Source organism: Heptranchias perlo, unplaced genomic scaffold (assembly GCF_035084215.1).
Source record: "Heptranchias perlo isolate sHepPer1 unplaced genomic scaffold, sHepPer1.hap1 HAP1_SCAFFOLD_726, whole genome shotgun sequence".
Taxonomy (NCBI): domain Eukaryota; kingdom Metazoa; phylum Chordata; class Chondrichthyes; order Hexanchiformes; family Hexanchidae; genus Heptranchias; species Heptranchias perlo.
In genome coordinates this window covers 70,285-97,677 of record NW_027139757.1, presented here as the reverse complement: position 1 = coordinate 97,677, position 27,393 = coordinate 70,285, and the positions used below count along the sequence as shown (strand labels likewise).

The window sequence follows — 27,393 nt, the reverse complement described above, 5'->3', positions numbered from 1 at the left end:
TGTTTCTGAGCTGCTTGTTTTGTTTTACTGGTCTGTGTGTCTCTGTTTATAATGTCTCTCCTCCTGTTCTCCCCACCCCCCCCCCCCCCCCGCCTCCTATGATGTGAACTCTATGTGGCTTGTGTGCTCCCTCCATTTCAACCCCCCCCCCCCCCCACTCTTCTCCACCCACCCAACTAAGTTATAATTTTTTTAATTTACTTTGTGTGTTTTTTGACTCTTTTACTTTTCAGCTTTTGGGTCAAAGTTCAATCCCATGTGCTCCTCCCAGTACGAGCGTATGTTCAATTCCAGTCGTATTCCGGGTGTAGACACAGGTACAGTTACATCCTGAGCAATCTCTCCTGCTCTTTCACCCCCTTCAACCTCTGCGCTGCCATTCGCTTTGCTGTTAGAAATGTGAAGGTTAGTATGGGGGGGCCAGGGGGGAAGGGCAATTGTGGTTCGACAGGTTACCCAGAAACAAATTGGTGTGTGAGACTACCGTGCGCAAGTGTAGGACAGGCATGTGTGTGTGTGGTGTGTGTGTGTGTGTGTGTGTGTGTGTGTGAGAGAGAGAGACACACTGGCACACGCGTGTGTGTGTGTGTGTGTGTGTGTGTGTGTGTGTGAGAGACACTGGCACACGCCGTGTGTGTGTGTGTGTGTGTGTGTGAGAGACACTGGCACACGCCGTGTGTGTGTGTGTGTGTGAGAGAGACACACTGGCACACGCCGTGTGTGTGTGTGTGTGTGTGTGTGTGTGTGTGTGGTGTGTGTGAGACACTGGCACACGCCGTGTGTGTGTGTGTGTGTGTGTGTGTGTGTGTGAGAGACACTGGCACACGGCCGTGTGTGTGTGTGTGTGTGTGATGTGTGTGTGTGTGAGAGACACTGGGCACACGCCGTGTGTGTAGTGTGTGTTGTGTGTGTGTGTGTGTGTGTGTGAGAGAGACACTGGCACAGCGCCTTTGTGTGTGTGTGTGTGAGAGACACTGGCACACGCCGTGTGTGTGTGTGTGTGTGTGTGTGAGAGACACTGGCACACGCCGTATGTGTGTGTGTGTGGTGTGTGTGTGAGAGAGACACTGGCACACGACAGCCTTTGTGTGTGTGTGTGTGTGAGAGACACTGGCACACGCCGTGTGTGTGTGTGTGTGTGTGTGTGTGTGTGTGAAGAGACACACTGGCACACGCCCTGTGTGTGTGTGTGTGTGTGTGTGTGTGAGAGAGACACTGGCACACGCCGTGTGTGTGTGTGTGTGTGAGAGACACTGGCACACGCCGTGTGGTGTGTGTGTGTGTGTGTGTGTGTGTGTGTGAGAGACACTGGCACACGCCGTGTGGTGTGTGTGTGTGTGTGTGTGTGAGAGACACTGGCACAACGCCGTGTGTGTTGTGTGTGTGAGAGACACACTGGCACACGCCGTGTGTGTGTGTGTGTGTGTGTGTGTGTGTGTGTGAGAGAGACACACTGGCACACGCCGTGTGTGTGTGTGTGTTGTGTGTGTGTGTGTGGAGAGAGACACTGGCACACGCCGTGTGTGTGTGTGTGTGTGTGTGTGTGTGAGACACTGGCACACGAGGGCTGTGTGTGTGTGTGTGTGTGTGTGTGTGAGACACTGGCACACGCCGTGTGTGTGGTGTGTGTGTGTGTGTGTGAGAGACACTGGCACACACGCCGTGTGTGTGTGTGTGTGTGTGTGTGTGTGTGTGTGAGAGACACTGGCACACGCCGTGTGTGTGTGTGTGTGTGTCGTTGTGTGTGTGTGTGGTGTGAGAGACACTGGCACACGCCGTGTGTGTGTGTGTGTGTGTGTGTGTGTGTGTGAGAGAGAGACACTGGCACGTGTGTGACGAACCGGATTCTTTCCCCTCAGTCTGGTTCAGCAAGAACTGATTCGAGTACACCGTAAAGTTCAACACAACTTTAATAGCAGATCTTAGTCTGTAGCTTCAATTCAGATTCCTGAGAGAATCCGAACGATTCTAACAGAATAAGGAGACAAAGACAAAAACTCATACCTTTATACAAATCAATAGGGGTTGGAACATCATTAACACAAGATTCAACACCAATCATAAGCCGGGCACAGGTTGCCATGCGGGGTTACATTATTTCCGGCCAATCATAAATCGTCCATGTGCTGACCATGTTGCTGTTAGACATCAAAGGGGATACTTCCTCACCTTCAACTTGGAATGTTCTTCCCTGTTCCTTCTGTTCCTTATCTCCCAACCTGGAATGTCTTTCAACTTTGGCTAAGCTCGTTACCTATATTGATCTGCCATAAACATGGAGACATTCAGACCAGTCCTTGAATCACATCAAAGACTCTACATTGATAAGACAATGCAGGCCTGCTGACTAAGCAAACATATGGCCCAGCAGGAGGGCCAGGCCACCTGTACCAATCTCAGTTACTAACTAATTAACCTTTCTAAACCATTTTGCATTCTGCTTCTTTGCCACATAGGCATTTTAATATTTTACCAAAAACTGACCACGTAGGGATTCTCGTGTGTGTGTGTGTGTGTGGTGTGTGTGTAAGAGAGAGAGAGGACACTGGCACACGCCGTGTGTGTGTGTGTGTGTGTGTGTGTGTGTAAGAGAGAGAGAGACACTGGCACACGCCGTGTGCACATATCTGTGTGACACTAGCACGTGTGTGTTTTGTGTGTGTGTGGATGTGCACACATGAGTGACACTGACATGCACCGTGTGTGTGTGGTGTGTGTGTGTATGTGCACACGTGAGTGACACTGGCATGCACCCTGTGTTTGTGTGTGAGACACTGACATGCACCGTGTGTGTGTTTGTGTGTGTTTGTGTGTGTTTGTGTGTGTTTGTGTGTGTGACACACTCTGTAAGACTAGCCTGCACCCCTGTGAGACTAGATACGCAGTAAACTCCCTCTAAGTGCTCCCAAGTGCAGCCCATAATCTGAACAGCTCTTGGTGGCGTAGTGTGATGTTTCCGTTTCGATTTGCCTCCCACCGGTGCTTGCGCCATGTTTGAGTGACACAGACTACCCGATCAGTCTGTGTTGGTGTTGCCCTGTGACCTCTCACCTGGTGTTGCCCTGTGACCTCTCACTTGGCCCCGGACGAGGCGGTCTAAGGGGTAGTTTGTAGATTGGACCCCAGTGTAATCTCTGTCCTCCGCCCGGGGTGAGGAGGGGCCATGTCTCTTGTGGACGGATTGTGGGAAGGGACACCCTCCAATCAGATTTTGCCATAAGAATGCATTCGGCCACATGCATTTTAAAGTCGTTGAAATGTCGCACAAGAACCCTTTTCAAACGTCTTACCCAACGCACACTGAGGGGACGATCCCCTCTGCAGACATTACTACACCCAAGTCTTCCACCGGTCACTGCGCACGTCTTCACCTGTGTGTGGATGTCACCCCTTGCTTGCCCTCCCCTCCCCAGTTCCTCCGTTCATTGGGCGTTTAGAAAGCTGGCTTCTGCGGAGACACTGGTGACTGGGAGTCGGTCCTGAGTGCTTTGCTAACCGCAGCTCTGTGTCTGTCCGTGTCTTGTCTGTTTAAAATTGAACCCTCTGTTCAAGCGCAGGAGCAAGAGTTTGTGGTCATTTTCTAGATGTTCCCCCCGCCCCACCACCCCCCCCACCACCCGCCATTGGTAAATGCCTGTCGAGGTTTCTCGTTAGCCTTTTGTGTACCTCTCTCTGACATGTCCCTCCTCGCACACAGACACCCTACAGCACCTGAAGGACAGCAAGCACATCGCGGTGTACCACAGGGGCCGATACTTCAAGGTCTGGCTCTACCACAGCGGCAGGCTGCTCAAACCCTGTGAAATTCAGCTGCAGGTACAGAAGATCCTGGACGACCCATCGCTGCCCCAGGCCGGAGAGGAAAAGCTGGCAGCTCTCACTGCCGGGGACAGGTGAGGCCTGTCTAACACAGGATTACTGACCCGTGCCTCCCATTCCACCGTCGCCAGGGGCTGAGGAACGAATGTTGGCCCAGACGCCGGGAGAACTGGGGCCTCTGTTTAACACCTCACTCGAAGGACAGAACCTCTGACGATGCAGCACCCCTTCAGGACTGCACGCAGAGGGTAGTGGAGCCCCCCCCTCCCCAAAAGGCTATGGATTCTGGGTCCATTGAAATCCTCAAGACAGAGATGGATAGATTTTTATTAGTTAAAGGTATCCAGGGATATGGATCAAAGACGGGGAAATGGAGGCACAGATCAGCCATGATCGAATTGAGTGGCAGAACAGGCTGGAGGGGTTGAATGGCCTCCTCGTGTTCCCTTGAAGTATCAGCCTAGATCAAGTCCTTTTTCTTTATTCTTGATTTATGGTCAGCTGTTGGCCAGACTGGGTAGGGATGGCAGCTCCCCTCCATGAAGGGGATTAGCGGCCCTAGTGGGTTTTATAACAATCCAGCAGATTTCACGGTCATTCAAGTGCCAGCACCCAAATGACCAGGTTTATTGAATTTCAGCACTTCCCACGGTGCGATCTGAACCCTCAGCCTCTGGGTTGTTCTGACTGCTGGACAGGGACTCGAACCCACAACCCTCTGATTCTCAGGTGGCATTGCTGCCACTGAGCCAAGCTAATGTCCAACAGGAGTGCTTGGTGACGTTGACCTGGTTACACTATAACAGTGACTACACTTGGCCGTGAAGCACTCTGGGGTCAGGAAAGGTGCTGTATAAATGCAGCTTCTTTCTTTGTTACCAGAAGGAGCTTCTGTCATAATCATGTATTTTTTCCCACGCCTGTGCCACACATTCCCGCACCTCGGCTGATTCCCACTCCCAGGGCCTCTGCCGATGGGACTGCGCCTTGTCTGTACCGTGTCCTGCCTGCCACACCTTGCTCTGGTGTAATCAGGGGCCCTGTTGTTAGTGGTGCTCGTGATCAGTGATGAACTGGATCCTGTGGGCGAGAAGCCAGTTAATCAGATGCATTTGGCCGTTAAGCAGGAAGGGCACCTGGCGTTATATAGGGCGGTTTACATCCCTTTTATTGCGATGTAGTATGTTGATAACTTGTTTACAGTGGCCGTGGTGTGTACTGTAAGATTAGCTTATTGTACCCTGTGCTGTTTAGTGCAGTTAGTTTCCAGAATGCAGTAAGATTACTCAAGACATCAAGGACACCCTCACTCTCCTCGCGCGTCAGTATCCGTCCCTGTCAACCGTTTGCTGTGTCTTTTCCATCCTGTTGCTCTAGAGTGCCCTGGGCCAAAGCTCGTAGTTCCTTCTTCACCCAAGGGAGGAACAAGCTGTCCCTGGAGGCAATCGAGAAGGCGGCATTCTTTGTGACCTTGGACGATACCGAGCAGGGATTCAGGAAGGAAGACCCAGTGGCTTCGCTGGATAACTACGCTAAATCTTTGCTTCATGGCAAGTGCTACGACAGGTGTGTGACTGGACAGGGTGGGGGGGCAGGTGGACCTGGTGGGTGGGCAGATTGGGGAGGGTGGGTGGTTTGGGGGGTTGGTGGTGGTGGGGGTGGGGGGGGTGGATGGAGTACTGGGGGGGTGGGGAGGGTCGGGGAGGTGGGTTGGGCAGGTGTGGGAGGGTGGGTGCAGGTGGATGGACTCTGTACGATGTTTCAGAAATCCTTTCTCTTTTTACAGGTGGTTCGACAAGTCTTTAAGTTTTATAATTTTCAAGAATGGTAAAGTTGGTCTAAATGCTGAGCACTCATGGGCAGACGCGCCCATCATCGGCCATTTGTGGGAGGTAGGGTCACCATTGCTTTTGTTCTGGCGTAGACTGAGTTTAAAACAGCAAAAGACGTTACTTCAATATGAACTGTGGTAGTGAGTCACCCAACACCCACCCCCTCCCAGTGTAGCATGATACGGGTGTGTCCCCTGGCCCCCAATTGCTCAGTCGCTAATCTCCGCTGCACCATGGCGCTGTGCAGGCAGGTAGGGGCGAGGAGTCAGCCACTTACTGACTGGGCAGTTGGCTCTTCAGCAGTCCAGAGATGGCCGTTCTAGAGTGTGTGGCAGGTCCCCCCCCCCCCTCCGAGTCTGTACAAGAGGATTGTTGTGAAATGCACCTCCAATTAACACACTTATTTTGAAATGCTTTGTGCGAACCCCCCCAAATTTGATGCCTGAAGTCTACAATGTGATGGATATTCCATCTGCTCTTGGAGTCTGCAATGTGGAGGGTGGGATATGAGGAGTTACGATCTGCAGACAGTCCACAAAGATATGTAAGAATAACAATGCAGTAATTCTGGGTTATCTTAACTATCTCAAGATAGACTGGAATAAAGGTCTCGCACGTGGTCAAAGTGGGGACATTTTTGGGTTTTATAAATAAGGGCACGAGTACAATGATAAATTTGTAGAAAGCATTGGTTAGCGTACCTTGTACAGATTTGGGTGACATTAAACTCAGTGAGCACACAGCATAGATTCACCAGGATGATTCCAGGGATGGGAAACTGGTTATGAGAATGGACTCGCAACACTGGGACTATTTCCACTGGAGCAGAGTAGGCTGAGAGGGGGTTTAATCAAGGTTTATTAAATCTGTGAAAGGGTTTGATGGTCACTGGTGAGGAGTCATCAATTCAAAACAGTCACGAAGAAAGTGAGGAGAGGTTGGGAGATGTGACTTTGCTCAATGAGTTACTGGAGAATGAAATGCTTTGCCACAGGGAGTGGTTGAAACGGAGACCAATGTACCTTGATAGGAAAAAGTGGGCCAAACAGTTGAATCAGAGGAAGACACACGGGGAGATAGCAGGCCGTAGGGATTAGCTTTAGATTACTTTGGAAAAGAGCCAGCACAGACACAATGGGTCGAATGGTGGCCTCCTGTGCTTTGAACCTGTGCAGCGTCTGCAGAGCTGTGTGTCTGCGGTACTCACCAACTGCCACTAGATAGCACAGGTTCGCTGGGCTATCCCAGATAGCGCCTTCTGACTCCGAGGCCAGAAATGCTGCTACTGAGTGAAGGCTGAACCGAAGCTGACTCACTGCAGAAGGTGGAAAGCAGAGAGGACCTAACATGCCTTCGATGCGTGACCATAAACGGCCCAAAGTTATTGCATTGTCGGTTTTATTTGTGCGAAGCTCATTTATTGTGAATTCTGTAAATCTCGGAGCTGCCTGCTTCCGTGAATAGTGACGGGAAGCCAGATGGTGGGTCTGCTTGGCTGCTGGCTTCTGGCCCGCCCGCCTGCCTGCCCCCCCCGAGCGGCCTTAGCCGGATCTCCTTCGCGCGTTGCTTCTCTTCAGCTGGAATTGAGGACGGGCAGCCGCCAGATTTGTTTCAGCGTGCGTTTCTTTCTCCTGTCGGCAATCCGCCTTCCGGCCTTCTCACACGGGTTCGAGGCTCGGGAGGGAGGGCGAGGGCCTCACGCAGGGCACGGGCGCTGTTAACGTCTTCATGTGTCTTCCCGTAGTACGTCTTGGCCACCGACCAGTTCCAGCTCGGATACACGGAGGAGGGGCACTGTAAAGGAGAGCCCAACCCCAGGATCCCTCCGCCCCAGCGCCTGCAGTGGGAGATCGGAGAGCCGGTGAGTTTCCTGTTGATTGTCAAGTGACTGGGGTGAAGGTTGAAGCAGTGCCCCTGACTGACTGACTGACACCAGCCACATCGGGTAACCGCCCTGCTGTGCCAACGCAGCCTGTTGGCCTGGCACTGGCTATGTTTCTGGCTGAGGCTGAGCACTTACCATGGTGCGGCACTGGCCGCAGACTGCCCAGGCGTCTCCGGGGTTAGCGTAGGCCTGGAAATTCGTTGAGCACGCTCTCCCTCGTGTTCTTTTCCTGACGATTGATTCTGGTCGCGCCCTCGGAAAGCATCTCGTCACTCGGGCTGACCGCGCGCGTCAAGCTGAATATAGAAGCTGAGCTTCTAAATTGTTCCACCACCCAGAACTCTGTGTTCCCTGAGTTGGTTTGCAGCCCGTTGCATTGCGCCAGCTGCAAGGATATAGAATGTTGCTTTTCGAATGGACAAGTTGTTCCTAAATCAGCAGTGAGATACACGGGCCCCGACGTGCGGTGTTGGTTGGTGTGGGTGATCTCCCTCCTCCCTCTCTCAGCACAGGGTCCCCAGTTCTACTAGGTTCTTGCTGACTGGCCTCTCCTCTTGTTTTCCTGTGCCCTCTCTAGTGTCAAGAAGTCATCAGGCAGTCTCTGAGTGTCGCCCAGCAACTTGCGGATGATGTCGACTTTCACTCCTTCCCGTTTGACAACTTTGGGAAGGGCCTGATCAAGAGGTGCAGGACCAGCCCCGATGCCTTTGTTCAGATGGCGCTACAGTTGGCACATTACTGGGTACAGTCTCCCTTCACCAACACTCCCTCCGTAACTGACCAGAGCCCCGATCGGAAGTACCCCCTGAGCAGAGAGATGTCTGGCTGCAGCTAGTTAGATTGTGAAAAGGAGGGAGAATTGGCCCGAGAAAATGTTAAAAGGGATTATGAGCTTTAAACAGAGGGGCCTTGGGTGTAAAAGCAAGCACAGTTCGGGCTTTGCGTGCAGTTCTGGGCACCCAGTCATGTAAAGATCCACTGGAACAATTTCCGAGGTTACAGATTGAAGGGAAGCTGGTAAGATTGGGGTTTTCTTCACCGCAAGATTGGCACCCACTCGAGATTGTTTTAAAAGTAAGAAAGGTATCAGGAGGGTGAAGAGGGAAAGATTGTTATCAGTGGTTGGGGATAAGGGGCACAGACTCAGAATTGCCATTCGAAGCATGAAGAGGGAGGTTGGAGGCTGATCGACCATGGAATGCTTCACCACATGTAGCTACTGAAGCCAAGACTGTATCGACACTTAAAAGGCAATTGGATCAGTATTTGAAGAGGAAGATGAGAGCGTTCGGGGGAATGGGATTAAAGTAGATTGCTACAGTAGAAGAGCTAGCACTGGCTTGGCTGCGATGAGCCAAATGGTCTCGGTGTGTGCTGTAAACTGTACAGCTTCTCAGTAGCTTCGTGAGTTTGATGACTGGCATCTTTCAAACGCCGCCTGCCTTTTATTCCAGCAGCCTAATCCCGGTGTGTTCTTTTATTAGGACAAAGGTAAATTCTGTCTAACATACGAGGCCTCCATGACCCGCCTATTCAGAGAGGGTCGCACAGAGACCGTCCGCTCCTGCACCAGTCAGTCCACCGAGTTCGTGCTGTCCATGATGGATTCCACTCAGACGGTAAACATCTCTCGTTTTCCTTCAGGACTAGAACTTTGTTCACGCGGTCTCCGTAGAAACCATCTTCCTGTAGGCCGTGCCCTCTCTGGGGTCAGGGAGCACTGGGAATGCAGCGAGCGCTGAGAGGGCCTCTTCGGATCTGGAAGTGAGGTTTGAGGATAGGGGCCCTGGGGTCCAGTGGGATGGAGGAAGAGGGTTTGGAGTGTGTCGGGCCAGACGGGTCAGTATTGGGGGATGTTGGGATTTGGCGTTTGGATGGGGACCATAGATGATCAGGAAGAGGGCTCATGATAATGTTTTTTTTATTCGTTCATGGGATGTGGGCGTCGCTGGCGAGGCCAGCATTTATTGCCCATCCCTAATTGCCCTTGAGAAGGTGGTGGTGAGCCGCCTTCTTGAACCGCTGCAGTCCATGTGGTGACGGTTCTCCCACAGTGCTGTTAGGAAGGGAGTTCCAGGATTTTGACCCAGCGATGGTGAAGGAACGGCGATATATTTCCAAATCGGGATGGTGTGTGACTTGGAGGGGAACGTGCAGGTGGTGTTGTTCCCATGTGCCTGCTGCTCTTGTCCTTCTAGGTGGTAGAGGTCGCGGGTTTGGGAGGTGCTGTCGAAGAAGCCTTGGCGAGTTGCTGCAGTGCATCCTGTGGATGGTACACACTGCAGCCACAGTGCGCCGATGGTGAAGGGAGTGAATGTTTAGGGTGGTGGATGGGGTGCCAATCAAGCGGGCTGCTTTGTCCTGGGACCCATCCTGTCATTGGCCCCTCTCGAACTATTAGCCCCCGCACCCTGACCGCGTTCCTGCCTGTCGGCCTCCTCCCACTCACCCATTCGCAGCCCTCAGTTATACCCTATCCCCCACCACCAGTTTGCCCACCATCAATTGATCCCTGTCTCTATGTTCCTGCCTTCAATTTTGTGCTGCTTAAAATTAGTGGAAAATCGCGGGCTGGGACGTGTAATTTCCTGATATACACTTGAGAGTGCGCCATGAGTACAGAAACAGAAAGGCTGGTGCATTGATGTGGAGTTTGCTGATGTACACTGACCTTCATAAAGATAAATTGCTGTAAACAGGAACAATTAGCTCACAAAATGCCCAAAGTTCATAGTTTGAAAGCCCCAGAAGGAAAGACTTTTTAATTGAACTTCAACAGCAATAAAACAGCCACCTATTCTCTATAAATAATTTGCTTTCTTTTATAACCGTAAAAAAAGAAATGATGACGCATGCTGATGTTTACCTATGTTAATAAATTGAGAAAAACAGTCGTGACCCATCCTCACAGAACGAGATGGCCTTCCACCTTGGCACTCGTGGTGATGGACAGGTTGCATGCTGGCAGATTTTGCAAACTGCACGTGCTCAGAATGCACAGATACAATTCAAACCATTGAGAGGAAAATATCCCGTCGAAGCCCAGGCTTTTGAGAGGCCAAAATCTTCAAGTAAAAACATCAGTGAGGATATTCACTGGGTGAATTTAATCGTGTTATTGTGAAATATGTAACTTTTTGAATTTTGGACATTATAAATTTGTTAGTGAGGAAAAATGGTGCAGATTTATTTATTTTTTTGAAAAGGCATTTTGAGTGATTTGCAATTTGTTTCATCAACACAGGGAAATTCAATTGTAAATGTTCATGACTGGCGCCGGCATCGACCGTCACCTCTTCTCAGTGTTAAATATCGACATAGGTGTGTGACAAAAAAGTGTGACAACCGGAAATGCAAGTCTGCATAAGATGTTTAATATCTAGGTAGATTCTCGATAGCCGAGTGGTCAGACACACTGCGGAATTGAGTTTAGTGTCCTTGTGTGCAAGTGACAACTGTGCTCAAAACTGAACGGGGCGCAGTGGAGAAATGAATTTCAGATGGGATTGTCCGTTTTAAATTGTAGATCGTGCTCTGATCGGAATCTAAGACCTCTGTGACTGGGGTTAGGGGAAACGTTTACACGGTCTGTGTACCTGACTGAATCACTCCAACATGATCCCCAGCATTACATCCAGGGCTGAGGCAACAGTGAGTGTCCACTGGCTCGATGTCCTGTTGGAGATTATAATGGGATGATTCAGTCAAGTACGTCTGTCGGGGTCAAGGAATCCTGATGTATTGAATGGCACATCGCCTCCAGTGACATCATGATGTTGCGACCAGTGACCTGGCAGGTGGAAGAGTCGCGTTGTGGGTGAGTTGCGATGTCACGGGGACTTGGCGAGCTGCCTCATTCCTTCTCTCTCTCTCTCTCTCTCTCTCTCTCTCTCTCTCCAAACCTCAGAGTGAACAGAAGCTCAAGTTCTTCAAGATAGCGGCGGAGAAACACCAGAGCATGTACCGTCACGCCATGACTGGCGCCGGCATCGACCGTCACCTCTTCTGCCTCTACGTGGTGTCCAAGTACTTGGGAGTGGACTCTCCGTTCCTCAAAGAGGCAGGTATTGTGGGATCGGACGGGTGCGTGCGTTCCTAGTTCAGTTCATAGGGAGAACCTGCATACTGGCATTGCTTTCTCACACCTCCAGGATGCCCCAGTGTAATTCTCAGCCAATGAATTACTTGTGAAGGGCAGTCACTGTTATTGTGTAGGTGGATGTGATGCGCAGTTTGCGCACAGCAAGATCCCACAACAGTGAACGAAATGGCAGCAGTTAATCTGTTTTGGTGATGCTGGTTGAGGCTGGGACGTTGGTCGGAACGCCGGGAAACCTCGCCGCTCTTCTTCGAATGGAGCCATGGCATCTTTTACATCCACGAGAAAAACCACCTGAGTGGGCAGATGGGGCCTCTCATCCGAAATACAGCACCACTGATAGTGCAGCACTCCCTCAGTACTGCACTGGAGTGTCAGCCTGGATTGTGGGCTCAGGTCCCTGGAGTGGGGGCTGAATTCATCATTTCTTGACTGAGGCGAGAGGTGCTACCAACTGACCCAAAGCTAATCCCGTTTAGTCCGTCATTTAAGACTTTCATTTCCTCTGCTTGTCCCGTCCACTTTGTGTTTTACACACGTACTGCTTCGATGCCCCACACGGCTCAATAGTCTACTGACACTTCATCTCTGGGCTCACTGGCCCCTTGTGTGGGACCACAGGGTATATGACTCTCGTGGAACCACCCGTGTCACCAGAGTCACAAGGGGAACAGGTGCCCTCTTGTGCCCCCCACCTCCTGCTCCCCCCACCCCAACCCAGCCGCCTGTCGTGCGACCACCACCACCCCACCACCGGCACCCTCACACGCGACCTGCCACCGGGCCAGCCCCCTCTCGTTCCCCCTCTCGTTCCCCCCCCCCTCTCGTTTCCGCCTCTCGTTTCCGCCTCTCGTTTCCGCCTCTCGTTTCCGCCTCTCGTTTCCGCCTCTCGTTTCCGCCTCTCGTTTCCGCCTCTCGTTTCCGCCTCTCGTTTCCGCCTCTCGTTTCCGCCTCTCGTTTCCGCCTCTCGTTTCCCCCTCTCGTTTCCCCCTCTCGTTTCCCCCTCTCGTTTCCCCCTCTCGTTTCCCCCTCTCGTTTCCCCCTCTCGTTTCCCCCTCTCGTTTCCCCCTCTCGTTTCCCCCTCTCGTTTCCCCCTCTCGTTTCCCCCTCTCGTTTCCCCCTCTCGTTTCCCCCTCTCGTTTCCCCCTCTCGTTTCCCCCTCTCGTTCCCCCCTCTCGTTCCCCCCTCTCGTTCCCCCCTCTCGTTCCCCCCTCTCGTTCCCCCCTCTCGTTCCCCCCTCTCGTTCCCCCCTCTCGTTCCCCCCTCTCGTTCCCCCCTCTCGTTCCCCCCTCTCGTTCCCCCCTCTCGTTCCCCCCTCTCGTTTCCCCCCTCTCGTTCCCCCCTCTCGTTCCCCCCTCTCGTTCCCCCCTCTCGTTCCCCCCTCTCGTTCCCCCCTCTCGTTTCCCCCTCTCGTTTCCCCCTCTCGTTTCCCCCTCTCGTTTCCCCCTCTCGTTTCCCCCTCTCGTTTCCCCCTCTCGTTTCCCCCTCTCGTTCCCCCCCTCTCGTTCCCCCCCTCTCGTTCCCCCCCTCTCGTTTCCCCCCCTCTCGTTCCCCCCCTCTCGTTCCCCCCCTCTCGTTCCCCCCTCTCGTTCCCCCCTCTCGTTCCCCCCTCTCGGTTCCCCCTCTCTGATCTCTCTCTAGTTTTAATAGTTGTCTTCTTCCCCTTCAGGTATTGTCGGAGCCCTGGAAACTCTCCACCAGCCAGACCCCCCACCAGCAGGTGGACCTCCTTGACCTGAACAGGTTTCCTGAGTATGTTTCGAGCGGAGGTGGCTTTGGGCCGGTGAGTGTTGACGTGCGATTGCATCCAGTGATGCTGTTCCTGTCCGCGTTTCACTCTTTACTGGGAGAGTTCGGTCAGGCTTGTACTTGGCAGCTGCTGCCTCCCTGCGCCAGGTGGCGTTGAAGATAGACGGCAAGGGCTTTAAGCACAGAGCTTGGTGAGAGTTGGGTGCATCTGCTAAACGGAGTGGTGACGGGAATTTGGTGAGAGTGGGAATTCGGTGCAGAGGGGACGGAGGTGCTAATTAATTTAAACCAAGGGGCAACATTAAATAAGTAAATCGATAATAAATAATCAGTAATTAATTAGATCTAAGGAGGTAAAGTTAAAATTAACTACAGAGGATATCAACATTAAAGCATTAATTGCATTAAATAAAAATCTGGTATACATAAATAATAGGAGTTAAGAGGACGCTAAAATAATGTTAATAAAACACAAGACTAATTAGTTACAAATTAATCTGAAATGAAACTAAATCCATCTACTAAATATCGAGATTGTACTACATCTAGAATTAAATTATTACTGCTAAGTAAATAAATAAAATCTAGAAATGGCAGTGCAGGCTATGTGTCGGGACTGTAATGTGTGGGAGTTTGTGGACAGTGAGACTGTCCAGGATTTCCACATCTGCAGGAAATGTCTCTGCCTTGAGACACTCCGGCTCAGAGTCGTTGAGCTGAAGTGCGAGTTGGAGACACTCCAACACATAGGGGAGGGGGAGGAATTTCTGGATCGTTTACTCCAGAGTACAGTCACACCTCAGAGGAAAGCACAGGTGCAGGAAGGGAAGAGTCAGTAGGGTAGGGGGAACCAAGGGGAGGCAGAGAAGGAGGTCCCGCAGACACTGGTCCTGTCCAACAGGTACAATGTACTTTCTACCTGTGAGGATAAGGATGTAGGTTGCGGGGAGGACAGCCAGAATGCTAAACATGGCACCGTGGAGCAGGAGGCAGTCCAAGGGCGGGAGGAGCGGGACAGAAAGGTTGTAGTCACAGCGGATTCGATAATCGGGGATAGCTAGCGTCCTCTGCAGTCGTGACCGAGAGTCCAGGAGGGTGTGTTGCCGACCTGGTTCAAGGGTGAAGGATGTCTCGGAGCAACTGGAGAGGAACTTGGAAAGGGAGGGGGAAGATCCAGTTGTCGTGGTCCATGTTGGGACCAATGACGTAGGGAAGAAAAGGGAGGAAGTCATGATAAGAGATTATCAGAAGTTAGGAAATCAATTAAAAAAACAGGACCTCACAGGTGGTAATCTCGGGATTACTACACGAGCCACGTGCTAATTGGCAGAGAGATAAACAGATCAGGAAGGTGAATGGGTGGCTGAAAGACTGGTGTGGGAAGGAGGGGTTTCATTTCATGGGACACTGACACCAGTACTGGGACAGGAAGGAGCTGTACCATTGGGACGGGCTCCACCCGAACCAGAATGGGACCCAGGTCCAAGTGGAAAGGATAAAAAGGGGCTGTCACTAGGACTTTAGTAAGGTGGGGCGGGGGGAGGGATCTGGTGAAGATAAAAGAAATAGGAGATGAAGAGTAAAGGTCAGGAATAAGGGTAATATAAACGGACAGGGAACAAATACATTTATAGAACATAAGGACAAAATGACTGCTCAAATAAAATGTGGGGAACAATTATTAAAAACAAATTAAATTTCCTGTACAGCAATGTGCACTGCATCCGAAATAAAATGGGGGAACTGGAGACAATGATTCGTAGCGAGGAGCCAGATGTAATAGATAATTGAAACATGGCTACACAAAGAACAGGACTGGAGGTTAAATATTGCAGGATATAATGTATTTAGAAAGGTTGGGGATGGAAGAAGGGTGGGTGAGGTAGCTGCACTAATTAGATACAACATAATGGCAGTCGAAATAAGGGACATAAGTAACATGAAGATAGAAACAGAATCCATATGGATTGAGACAAAGGATCAGAAGGGATCGATCAGGTTAATAGGGATGTTCTACAGAAATATGAAGAAAAATCTATAAAATGAGTAAAAAAACATCGAATAATAATCATGGGAGATTTCAACTACCCTCAAATAAACTGGCAAGAAGAGGTAGGAAAAGGGGAATGGGGTTTTTACAGTGTGTACAGGACTCCTTTCATACCGAGTATGTGAGAAGCCCAACAAGAGAGGAATCACTGCTGGATCTAATAATGGGAAATGAACTAGAACAGATAAGGGAAGTAAGCATAGGGGAACATCTAGGCAATAGCGATCATAATATAATAAGGTTTAAGATAATGTTTGAGAAAGACATAAATAAGACAAAGGCCAAAGTAATAAATTGGAAAAAAGCAAATTTTGAAGGAATGAGACTGGAACTCGGGAAGATAAACTGGAAAAAAATGTTGAAAGACAAAGAGATCGAACAGCAGTGGGAAATATTTAAAACGATGATAATAAAATTCAGGAGAAATATATTCCTCTAAAAAACAAGAACAAACTAGCCAATAATGAAACACCATGGATGAATAAAGAGATAAGGGAAAAATTGAAACTAAAGAAAAAGGCATACACTAAGTACATGGACAGTAAAAGAGAGGAGGTCAAAAGGGAATACGAAAAGGTTAGGGAAGAAGTTAGAAAATCAATTTGGAAGGCAAAGAGGAACTACGAAATTAAATAGTCAAGAAATATAAAAAGAAATAGTAAAGTATTCTACAGACACACAAATAACAAAAGAAAAATCAGGATAGGGATAGGGATTGGGATAGGGATAGAGATAGGGCCACTAAGGGATAAACAATATAAACTCCCAAGTAATGACCGTGAAATGGCAGAAATATTGAATAGTTAGTTTGCCTCAGTATTTACCAGGGAGACTAACATAAGAACATAAGAGATAGGTGCAGGAGTAGGCCATTTGGCCCCTCGAACCTGCTCCGCCATTTAATAAGATCATGGCTGATCTGATTTTTACCTCAACTCCACTTTCCCACCTTTTCCCCATATCTTTTGACTCCCTTGCTGATCAAAAATTTGTCTAACTCAGCCTTGAAAGTATTCAGTGACTCAGCCTTCACAGCTCTTTGGGGTAAAGAATTCAAAGATTCACGACCCTCTGAGAGAAGACATTTTTCCTCATTTCCGTCTTAAATGGGCGACCCCTTATTCTGAGACTATGCCCCCTAGTTCTAGATTCCCCTATGATGGAATATATTTGGACTTTCAAAAAGCCGTCGGTAAGGCATTGTAAACTCATGACTGAGGTCTGAGCATGTGGAGTCAGGGGACGGGTAGCAGAATGGATATCAAGTTGATTACAAAACAGAAAACAAAGAGTAGGGGTTAAGGGTAGTGACTCAGACTGGCAAAAGGTGGGAAGTGGTGTTCCACAGGGATCGGTGCTGAGACCACTGTTGTTCACAATTTACATAAGCAATTTGTATTCAGGAATCGGAAGTACAATTTCAAAATTTGCAGACGACATGAAATTGGGGGTGTAGTTAATACTGAGGAAGAATCGTCAAAATGCAAGAAGACATTAATAAACTTGCAGAATGGGCGTGTAATTGGCAAATTAATTTCAATATCGATAAGAGTGAGGTGGTGCATTTTGGTAGGAAGAATAAGGGGACCACATATTGCTCGGATAATAAGAGTCCAGATGGTGTAGAGGAGCAAAGTGATCTGGGGGTACAGATACACAAATCACTAAAAGTAGCGACACAGGTTAATAAGGCCATAAAAAAGGCAAGTCAAGTACTGGGGTTCATTTCTAGAGGGATAGAATTGAAAAGCAGAAAAATTATGTTAAACTAGTATAGAACCCTGGTTAGACCCCACTTTTGGAGTATTGTGCACAGTTCTGATCTCCATATTATAAAAAGGATATGGAGGCACTGGAGAAGGTGCAAAAAAGATTCACAAGGATGACACCAGAACTGAGAGGATATACCTATCCGGAAAGATTGAACAGGCTGGGGTTCTTTCCTCTAGAAAAGAGAAGACTGAGGGGTGACCTGATAGAGGTCTTTAAGATTATGAAAGGGTTTGATAGGGTAGACGTAGAGAAGATGTTTCCACTTGTGGAGAATCCAAAACCAAGGCCATAAATATAAAATAGTCACTAATAAATCCAATAGGGAATTCAGGAGAAACTCCTTTTATCCAAAGGGTGGTTCGAAAGAGTGGAACTCGCTCCCACAAGGAGGTGAATAGCATAGATGCATTTAAGGGGAAGCTAGATAAACACATGAGGGAGAAAGGAATAGAAGGATATGCTGATAGGGTGAGATGGAGTAGGGAGGGAGGAGGCAGTACAAAGAAGGTTCACTCGGCTAATCCCGGGATGAGGGGGCGGACATATGAGGGAGAGGTTGAGTAGATTGGGACTCTATTCGTTGGAGCTCAGAAGAATGAGAGGCGATCTTATTGAAAACATATAAGATTGTGAAGGGGCTTGATCGGGTGGATGCGGTAAGGATGTTCCCAAGGGGATGGGTGAAACTAGAACTAGGGGGCATAATCTTAGAATAAGGGGCTGCTCTTTCAAAACTGAGATGAGGAGAAACTTCTTCACTCAGAGGGTGGTAGGTCTGTGGAATTTGCTGCCCCAGGAAGCTGTGGAAGCTACGTCATTAAATAAATTTAAAACAGAATAGACAGTTTCCTAGAAGTAAGGGAATTAGGGGTTACGGGGAGCGGGCAGGAAATTGGACATGAATTTAGATTTGAGGTTAGGATCAGATCAGCATGATCTTATTGAATGGCGGAGCAGGCTCAAGGGGCCGATTGGCCTACTCTGCTCCTATTTCTTATGTTCTTATGAGGCTCGTGTGGAGCACAACATCGAATGGCCCTGTTTCTGTGCTGTGGACTCAGCCGAAGACAGGGTTCGAGCGCCCCCCGATGGTGCAGTGAGGAAACGAGCCTCGTGGTGTGGTATTGAATCTCACTGGAGAAGGTGCTCAGTTTGATCCGTGGTCTGTCTGTGCTGATGTTGGCTGATCTCGGCCAGGACACTGATAGGGGAGCTCCTTGGCCCTCGGGACCAGGGAGGGGAGTGACCCGGGGTTGGGGGGGCGGGGGGGGGGGGGGTGGTTTTGGTGACCCGGGGTGGGAGAGGGAGGGTGACCCAGGCGGGAGGGGGATGACTCAGGCGGGAGGGGGATGACCCTGGGGGGGGGGGGGGGGGGGGGGGTGGGGGGGGGGAGGGGGGGAGGGAGGGGGTGACCGGGAAGCGTGGGTTGGAACCGACGCCCACGAGGTCAGCTTCTGGACCAGCCCCTCAGTCTTTGCAACTCTGGCTGTGAGGCTGAATGAATGAAAAGTCAATTCGGGTCAGCTGGGTGAAAGCTGCCGTTGCCTGGGGCTCGATGATGGGTTTTTTATGTTGCTCGATGTCCCTGTGACCTCTGCCCCCGGGGTGTTTTTACAGGTTGCTGACGATGGCTACGGAGTCTCGTACATTATGGTCGGAGAAAATCTCATCAACTTCCACATTTCAAGTAAATTCTCCAGTCCTGAGACGGTAAGTCTCCTCAGAGGGGTCCGCGGGGGGAGCGAGGAGTTAAAGGATCCTGTACGGGAGCGGGCGAGGGAGAGGGCGAGTGAGGGGATGACTCTGAGGGGGAGGGGGGGGGAGCGAGGAGTTAAAGGATCCTTAGGGGAGCGGGCTGGGGGTGGAGAGGGGTGTGAGGATCCCGAGGGGGAGGGCGAGCTGGGGGGGTGTCACTGAGGGGCCGCGGGTGGGGGAGGGAGGACGAGGCTGTGATGATGCTCGTTTTCTGTGTCCAATCTTTCACTTCCATAACTTTCAAAAGGGAATTGGTTTAAATACTTGAAGGGAAAAATTTACAGGGCTACGATGAGAGCGCAGGGGAGTGGGACTAATTGGATAGCCCCTTCAAAGAGCTGGCACGGGCATGATGGGGCGAATGGCCTCCTCCTGTGCTGTAAGATTCCATGTTGGATTGTGCCAGTCACCCAGAACATAGACTTGAGCATCGAGAAAAACAGCTGAGAGCAAAGTCCTCGGTCTCCCCCCCCCGGTCTGGCCCTCGCTCTCCCCCCCGTCTGGCCCTCGCTCTCCCCCCCCCCCCCCCCCCACCTGGTCTGGCCCTCGCTCTCCCCCCCGGTCCTGGCCCTCGCTCTCCCCCCCCCCGGTCTGGCCCTCGCGCTCCCCCCGGTCTGGCCCCTCGCTCTACCCCCCCCGGTCTGGCCCTCGCTCCTCCCCCCCGGTCTGTCCCTCGCTCTCCCCCCCGGTGTGGCCCTCGCTTTCCCCCCCGGTCTGGCCCTCGCTCTCCCCCCCGGTCTGGCCCCTCGCTCTCCCCCCCGTCTGGCCCTCGCTCTCCCCCCCGGTCTGGCCCTCGCACTCCCCCCCCGGTCTGGCCCTCGCTCTCCCCCCCGGTCTGGCCTCGCTCTCCCCCCCGGTCTGGCCCTCGCTCTCACCCCCCGGTCTGGCCCTCGCTCTCCCCCCCGGTCTGGCCCTCGCTCTCCCTCCCGGTCTGGCCCTCGCTCTCCCTCCCGGTCTGGCCCTCGCTCTCCCCCCCTCCGCCCCCCCCGGTCTGGCCCTCGCTCTCCCCCCCGGTCTGGCCCTCGCTCTCCCCCCCCGGTCTGGCCCTCGCTCTCCCCCCCGGTCTGGCCCTCGCTCTCCCCCCCGGTCTGGCCCTCGCTCTCCTCCCCCCCGGTCTGGCCCTCGCTCTCCCCCCCCGGTCTGGCCCTCCCTCTCCCCCCCCCGGTCCTGGCCCTCGCTCTCCCCCCCCCCCCGGTCCTGGCCCTCGCTCTCCCCCCCCCCCGGTCTGGCCCTCGCTCTCCCCCCCCCCGGTCTGGCCCTCGCTCTCTCCCCCCGGTCTGGCCCTCGCTCTCCCCCCCCGTCTGGCCCTCGCTCTCCCCCCCCCGGTCTGGCCCCCGTTCTCCCCCCCGGTTCTGCCCTCCCTCCCCCCCCCGGTCTGGCCCTCGCTCTCCCCCCCCCCGGTCTGCCCTCGCTCTCCCCCCCCCCCCCCCCCCCCCCCCCCCCCCCCTGGTCTGGCCCTCGCTCTCCCCCCTGGTCTGGCCCTCGCTCTCCCCCCCCCCGGTCTGGCCCTCGCTCCCCCCCCCCCCCCCCCCCCCCCCCCCCCCCGGTCTGGCCCCCGCTCTCCCCCCCCCCCCCCCCCCCCCCCCCCCCCCCCCCCCCGGTCTGGCCCCCGCTCTCCCCCCCGGTCTGGCCCTCGTTCTCCCCCCCCGTTCTGGCCCTCGCTCTCCCCCCCCCCCCCCCCCCCCCCCCGGTCTGGCCCTCGCTCTCCCCCCCCCCCACCCCCCCGGTCTGGCCCTCGCTCTCCCCACCCCCGGTCTGGCCCTCGCTCTCCCCCCCCCCGGTCTGGCCCTCGCCTCTCCCCCCCGGTCTGGCCCTCGCTCTCCTGCTCTCCCCCCCCGGTCTGGCCCTCGCTCTCCCCCCCCGGTCTGGCCCTCGCTCTCCCCCCCGGTCTGGCCCTCGCTCTCCCCCCCCCCCCCCCCCGGTCTGGCCCTCGCTCTCCCCCCCCCCCCCCCCCGGTCTGGCCCTCGCTCTCCCCCCCCCCCCGGTCTGGCCCTTGCTCCCCCCCCCCCCCCGGTCTGGCCCTCGCTCTCCTCCCCCCCCCCCCGGTCTGGCCCTCGCTCTCCCCCCCCCCGGCCTGGCCCTCGCTCTCCCCCCCCCCCCCCCGGTCTGGCCCTCGCTCCCCCCCCCCCCCCCCCACCCCGGTCTGGCCCTCGCTCTCCCTCCCGGTCTGGCCCTGGCCCTCGCTCTCCCCCCCCGGTCTGTCCCTCGCTCTCCCCCCCGGTCTGGCCCTCGCTCTCCCCCCCGGTCTGGCCCTCGCTCTCCCCCCCGGTCTGGCCCTCGCTCTCCCCCCCCCGGTCTGGCCCTCGCTCTCCCCCCCCGGTCTGGCCCTCGCTCTCCCCCCCCGGTCTGGCCCTCGCTCTCCCGCCCCGGTCTGGCCCTCGCTCTCCCCCCCCGGTCTGGCCCTCGCTCTCCCTCCCCGGTCTGGCCCTCGCTCTCCCCCCCGGTCTGGCCCTCGCTCTCCCCCCCGGTCTGGCCCTCGCTCTCCCCCCGGTCTGGCCCTCGCTCTCCCCCCCGGTCTGGCCCTCGCTCTCCCCCCCGGTCTGGCCCTCGCTCTCCCCCCCCGGTCTGGCCCTCGCTCTCCCCCTCTCTCTGGCTCTCTCTCTCTCTCTATGGCTCTCTCTCTCTCTCTCTATGGCTCTCTCTCTCTCTCTCTATGGCTCTCGCGCTCTCTCTCTCTCTCTCTATGGCTCTCGCGCTCTCTCTATGGCTCTCGCGCTCTCTCTCTCTCTCTCTCTATGGCCCTCGCGCTCGCTCTCTCTCTCTATCTCTCTATGGCCCTCGCTCTCCCTCTTTTTCTCTCTCACTCTGGCCCTCGCTCGCTCTCTCTCTCTGGCCCTCACGCGCTCTCTCTCTCTGTCTCTCTATGGCCCTCAACCTCTCTCTCTCTTGCTCTCTCTCTGGCCCTCGCTCTCTCTCTCTCTCTCTCTCTCTCTGGCCCTCGCTCTCTCTCTCTCTCTCTCTCTCTGGCCCTCGCTCTCCCCCCGGTCTGGCCCTCTCTCTCTCTCTCTCTCTCTCTGGCTCATGTCGCTCTCTTTCTCTGGTCTCTGTCTGTCACTCTCTCACTGTCTGTATATCTCTGTCTCTCTCTGACTGTCTGTCTGTCTGTCTCTTTCTCTGTCTGTCTGTCTCTCTCTTTCTCTGTCTGTCTGTCTCTCTCTTTTTCTCTCTCTGTCTCTCTCTCTTTTTCTCTCTGTGCCTCTCTCTCTTTCTCTTTGTCTCTCTCTCTTTGTCTCTCTCTCTTTGTCTCTCTCTCTTTGTCTCTCTCTCTCCCCCTCTGTCTCTCTCCCCCTCTGTCTCTCTCCCCCTCTGTCTCTCTCCCCCTCTGTCTCTCTCCCCCTCTGTCTCTCTCCCCCTCTGTCTCTCTCCCCCTCTGTCTCTCTCCCCCTCTGTCTCTCTCCCCCTCTGTCTCTCTCCCCCTCTGTCTCTCTCCCCCTCTGTCTCTCTCCCCCTCTGTCTCTCTCCCCCTCTGTCTCTCTCCCCCTCTGTCTCTCTCCCCCTCTGTCTCTCTCCCCCTCTGTCTCTCTCCCCCTCTGTCTCTCTCCCCCTCTGTCTCTCTCTCTCTGGTCTGTCTCTCTCTCTCTCACCTGTCACTCAGGTTCCAGCGCATACTTTTGGGGAGGGAGGTTTTAAGGTGGAAGTGAAATTTGCAAAGAAAACAGCTGAAGTGTTGGCGGGCTCCTGTTTAAAGGCGGGCTCTGGGTGTGGGTGCTGTGTTGGCGGGCTCTGGGTGTGGGTGCGGTGTGGGCGGGCTCTGGGTGTGGGTGCGGTGTCGGCGGGCTCTGGGTGTGGGTGAGGTGTTGGCGGGCTCTGGGTGTGGGTGAGATGTCGGCGGGCTCTGGGTGTGGGTGCTGTGTTGGCGGGCTCTGGGTGTGGGTGCGGTGTGGGCGGGCTCTGGGTGTGGGTGCGGTGTCGGCGGGCTCTGGGTGTGGGTGCGGTGTTGGCGGGGTGTGGGTGCGGTGTGGGCGGGCTCTGGGTGTGGGTGCTGTGTTGGCGGGCTCTGGGTGTGGGTTCTGTGTTGGCGGGCTCTGGATGTGGGTGCGGTGTCGGCGGGCTCTGGGTGTGGGTGCGGTGTCGGCGGGCTCTGGGTGTGGGTGCGGTGTCGGCGGGCTCTGGTGTGGGTGAGGTGTTGGCGGGCTCTGGGTGTGGGTGAGATGTCGGCGGGCTCTGGGTGTGGGTGCGGTGTGGGCGGGCTCTGGGTGTGGGTGCGGTGTCGGCGGGCTCTGGGTGTGGGTGCGGTGTTGGCGGGCTCTGGGTGTGGGTGCGGTGTTGGCGGGCTCTGGGTGTGGGTGCGGTGTGGGCGGGCTCTGGGTGTGGGTGCGGTGTTGGCGGGCTCTGGGTGTGGGTGCGGTGTTGGCGGGCTCTGGGTGTGGGTGCGGTGTGGGCGGGCTCTGGGTGTGGGTGCGGTGTTGGCGGGCTCTGGGTGTGGGTGAGATGTTGGCGGGCTCTGGGTGTCTGTGCGGTGTCGGCGGGCTCTGGGTGTGGGTGCGGTGTCGGCGGGCTCTGGGTGTGGGTGCGGTGTCGGCGGGCTCTGGGTGTCTGTGCGGTGTCGGCGGGCTCTGGGTGTGGGTGCGGTGTCGGCGGGCTCTGGGTGTCTGTGCGGTGTCGGCGGGCTCTGGGTGTGGGTGCGGTGTCGGCGGGCTCTGGGTGTGGGTGCGGTGTCGGCGGGCTCTGGGTGTCTGTGCGGTGTCGGCGGGCTCTGGGTGTGGGTGCGGTGTCGGCGGGCTCTGGGTGTCTGTGCGGTGTCGGCGGGCTCTGGGTGTGGGTGCGGTGTCGGCGGGCTCTGGGTGTCGGTGCGGTGTCGGCGGGCTCTGGGTGTCTGTGCGGTGTCGGCGGGCTCTGGGTGTCTGTGCGGTGTCGGCGGGCTCTGGGTGTCTGTGCGGTGTCGGCGGGCTCTGGGTGTCTGTGCGGTGTCGGCGGGCTCTGGGTGTCTGTGCGGTGTCGGCGGGCTCTGGGTGTCTGTGCGGTGTCGGCGGGCTCTGGGTGTGGGTGCGGTGTCGGCGGGCTCTGGGTGTCTGTGCGGTGTCGGCGGGCTCTGGGTGTGGGTGCGGTGTCGGCGGGCTCTGGGTGTGGGTGCTGTGTCGGCGGGCTCTGGGTGTGGGTGAGATGTTGGCGGGCTCTGGGTGTGGGTGCGGTGTCGGCGGGCTCTGGGTGTGGGTGAGATGTTGGCGGGCTCTGGGTGTGGGTGCGGTGTCGGCGGGCTCTGGGTGTGGGTGCGGTGTCGGCGGGCTCTGGGTGTGGGTGCGGTGTTGGCGGGCTCTGGGTGTGGGTGCGGTGTTGGCGGGCTCTGGGTGTGGGTGCGGTGTTGGCGGGCTCTGGGTGTGGGTGAGATGTTGGCGGGCTCTGGGTGTGGGTGAGATGTTGGCGGGCTCTGGGTGTGGGTGAGATGTTGGCGGGCTCTGGGTGTGGGTGCGGTGTCGGCGGGCTCTGGGTGTGGGTGCGGTGTCGGCGGGCTCTGGGTGTGGGTGAGATGTTGGCGGGCTCTGGGTGTGGGTGCGGTGTCGGCGGGCTCTGGGTGTGGGTGAGATGTTGGCGGGCTCCTGTTTAAAGGCGGGCTCTGGGTGCAAGTGAAGTGATCGACTCTCTTTGTGTTTAGGATTCTCATCGGTTTGGCAAACACTTCCGGCAGGCCATGCTCGACATTCTCACCCTCTTCAACCTGGACAAGCGGCCCAGTAAGTAGTGTCAGTTGGAGTGGGTGCTGTTCACTGGCCTGGCCCAGCGGAGCCTGGGAAGAGCTGTGCAATTGACTGTCTTGTTCCTCCAGCTGGCGCTGGGATTTCTCCCCTTTGTATAGGATGATGGGCATCGTTTAGATATTGACCAATTTACTGCTTCCCGGGTGCCCTGGCCTGAGGTTACGGTGCTGGGGTGGTCTGTGTTCACTGGCCGCAGTCTCAGACCCCCACACCCCGCGGGCTGGACTGGACTGGAGCTCCAATCAGAGGCTGGCGGTCTCGCTGCAAACTATGTCACCAAGCCTCTGCCCAGGACGACTGCCCAGAGTTCAGGGACCGATGTGGGAACTGCTGTAAATTAATCCTTCTGTTACCCCCTCTCCTCCATCATGATTATTAAAGAGACCCTTCTTCACTTTTTTAAAAATTGTTTGTCTCTGAACTGTGTTCAGTTGTAACGCTCAGGATGTAAATTCAAAAATGTAACAGATGATCAACGTGACTCACAAGGTGCAGGGGCAGCCCCTCAATCACAAATGGCGGTTTGGACAGGAGGCATGTCTGGTTTAGGAGCAAGGGCTTTCCGACCCCTGACCCCACAGACACCGACATGAAGGTTTGTTGATATGAAGTAGTTTTTGTACAAAGACTGAATGGAATAAGGACGTATTGCAGGTGATCTCGGCTGTTAAGTTAATGCAACATGTATGTAATGAATCGCCAATAAAGAGCTGGGAATCCATTGCTTGTTCACTGCCCCGTCTCTTCAGTCTGTTCCTCTCTCTCTCACTGCTCCGTCTCTTCAGACTGTTTCTCTCTCTCTGCCCCGTCTCTTCAGTCTGTTTCTGTCTCTCTCTCACTGCTCCATCTCTTCAGTCTGTTTCTGTCTCTCTCACTGCCCCATCTCTTCAGTCTGTTTCTCTCTCGCTCACTGCCCCGTCTCTTCAGTCTGTTTCTCTCTCTCTCACTGCCCCGTCTCTTCAGTCTGTTTCTGTCTCTCTCACTGCCCCGTCTCTTCAGTCTGTTTCTCTCTCTCACTGCTCCATCTCTTCAGTCTGTTTCTGTCTCTCTCACTGCCCAGTCTCTTCAGTCTGTTTCTGTCTCTCTCTCACTGCTCCATCTCTTCAGTCTGTTTCTCTCTCTCACTGCCCCGTCTCTTCAGTCTGTTTCTGTCTCTCTCTCTGCCCCGTCTCTTCAGTCTGTTTCTGTCTCTCTCACTGCCCAGTCTCTTCAGTCTGTTTCTGTCTCTCTCACTGCCCAGTCTCTTCAGTCTGTTTCTCTCTCTCTCTCACTGCTCTGTCTCTTCAGTCTGTTTCTCTCTCTCTCACTGCCCCGTCTCTTCAGTCTGTTTCTGTCTCTCTCTCACTGCCCTGTCTCTTCAGTCTGTTTCTCTCTCTCTCACTGCCCCGTCTCTTCAGTCTGTTTCTGTCTCTCTCACTGCCCCGTCTCTTCAGTCTGTTTCTGTCTCTCTCACTGCCCCGTCTCTTCAGTCTGTTTCTCTCTCTCTCTCTGCCCCGTCTCTTCAGTCTGTTTCTCTCTCTCTCACTGCTCTGTCCCTTCAGTCTGTTTCTCTCTCTCTCACTGCCCCGTCTCTTCAGTCTGTTTCTCTCTCTCTCACTGCCCCGTCTCTTCAGTCTGTTTCTCTCTCTCTCTCACTGCCCCGTCTCTTCAGTCTGTTTCTCTCTCTCTCACTGCCCCGTCTCTTCAGTCTGTTTCTCTCTCTCTCACTGCCCCATCTCTTCAGTCTGTTTCTCTCTCTCTCACTGCCCCGTCTCTTCAGTCTGTTTCTCTCTCTCTCACTGCCCCGTCTCTTCAGTCTGTTTCTCTCTCTCTCACTGCCCCGTCTCTTCAGTCTGTTTCTCTCTCTCTCACTGCCCCGTCTCTTCAGTCTGTTTCTCTCTCTCTCACTGCTCTGTCTCTTCAGTCTGTTTCTGTCTCTCTCACTGCTCCGTCTCTTCAGTCTGTCTCTCTCTCTCTGCCCCGTCTCTTCAGTCTGTTTCTCTCTCTCTCTCTGCCCCGTCTCTTCAGTCTATTTCTGTCTCTCTCACTGCTCCGTCTCTTCAGTCTGTCTCTCTCTCTCTGCCCCGTCTCTTCAGTCTGTTTCTCTCTCTCTCACTGCTTTGTCTCTTCAGTCTGTTTCTCTCTTTCTCTCTGCCCCGTGTCTTCAGTCTGTTTCTCTCTCTCTCACTGCCCCGTCTCTTCAGTCTGTTTCTGTCTCTCTCACTGCCCCGTCTCTTCAGTCTGTTTCTCTCTCTCTGCCCCGTCTCTTCAGTCTGTTTCTCTCTCTCTCTGCTCTGTCTCTTCAGTCTGTTTCTGTCTCTCTCACTGCCCCGTCTCTTCGGTCTGTTTCTCTCTCTCTCACTGCTCTGTCTCTTCAGTCTGTTTCTGTCTCTCTCACTGCCCCGTCTCTTCAGTCTGTTTCTCTCTCTCTCACTGCCCCGTCTCTTCAGTCTGTTTCTCTCTCTCTCTCTGCCCCGTCTCTTCAGTCTGTTTCTGTCTCTCTCACTGCCCCGTCTCTTCAGTCTGTTTCTCTCTCTCTCACTGCTCCGTCTCTTCAGACTGTTTCTCTCTCTCTCTCTGCCCCGTCTCTTCAGTCTGCTTCTGTCTCTCTCGCTGCTCTGTCTCTTCAGTCTGTTTCTCTCTTTCTCTCTGCCCCGTGTCTTCAGTCTGTTTCTGTCTCTCTCACTGCCCCGTCTCTTCAGTCTGTTTCTCTCTCTCTCTCACTGCTCTGTCTCTTCAGTCAGTTTCTCTCTCTC

General features: G+C 54.4%; 1 protein-coding gene across 1 annotated transcript; it reads left to right on the top strand.

Annotated features, from left to right (window-relative positions):
- Positions 1–258: 258 nt before the first annotated feature.
- On the top strand, positions 259–25,379 carry LOC137318738 (carnitine O-palmitoyltransferase 1, liver isoform-like). Its single transcript, XM_067981407.1, has 11 exons — positions 259–317; positions 3,698–3,893; positions 5,197–5,385; positions 5,606–5,711; positions 7,396–7,512; positions 8,114–8,278; positions 9,021–9,155; positions 11,444–11,596; positions 13,305–13,418; positions 18,825–18,917; positions 24,556–25,379. Exons 1-11 carry the CDS (start codon positions 281–283, stop codon positions 24,640–24,642), a joined length of 1,392 nt encoding a protein of 463 aa, XP_067837508.1. The 5' UTR covers positions 259–280; the 3' UTR covers positions 24,643–25,379.
- Positions 25,380–27,393: the final 2,014 nt, after the last annotated feature.

What these genes read in the sequence shown, in the direction of transcription:
- LOC137318738 (XM_067981407.1), top strand. Translation starts at nt 281, where the DNA reads ATGTTCAATTCCAGTCGTATTCCGGGTGTAGACACAG. An exon ending in CATGGCAAGTGCTACGACAG is followed by an intron (nt 5,386 to 5,605) that starts GTGTGTGACTGG and finishes CTCTTTTTACAG; the next exon opens with GTGGTTCGACAAGTCTTTAA. An exon ending in AGTGGGAGATCGGAGAGCCG is followed by an intron (nt 7,513 to 8,113) that starts GTGAGTTTCCTG and finishes TGCCCTCTCTAG; the next exon opens with TGTCAAGAAGTCATCAGGCA.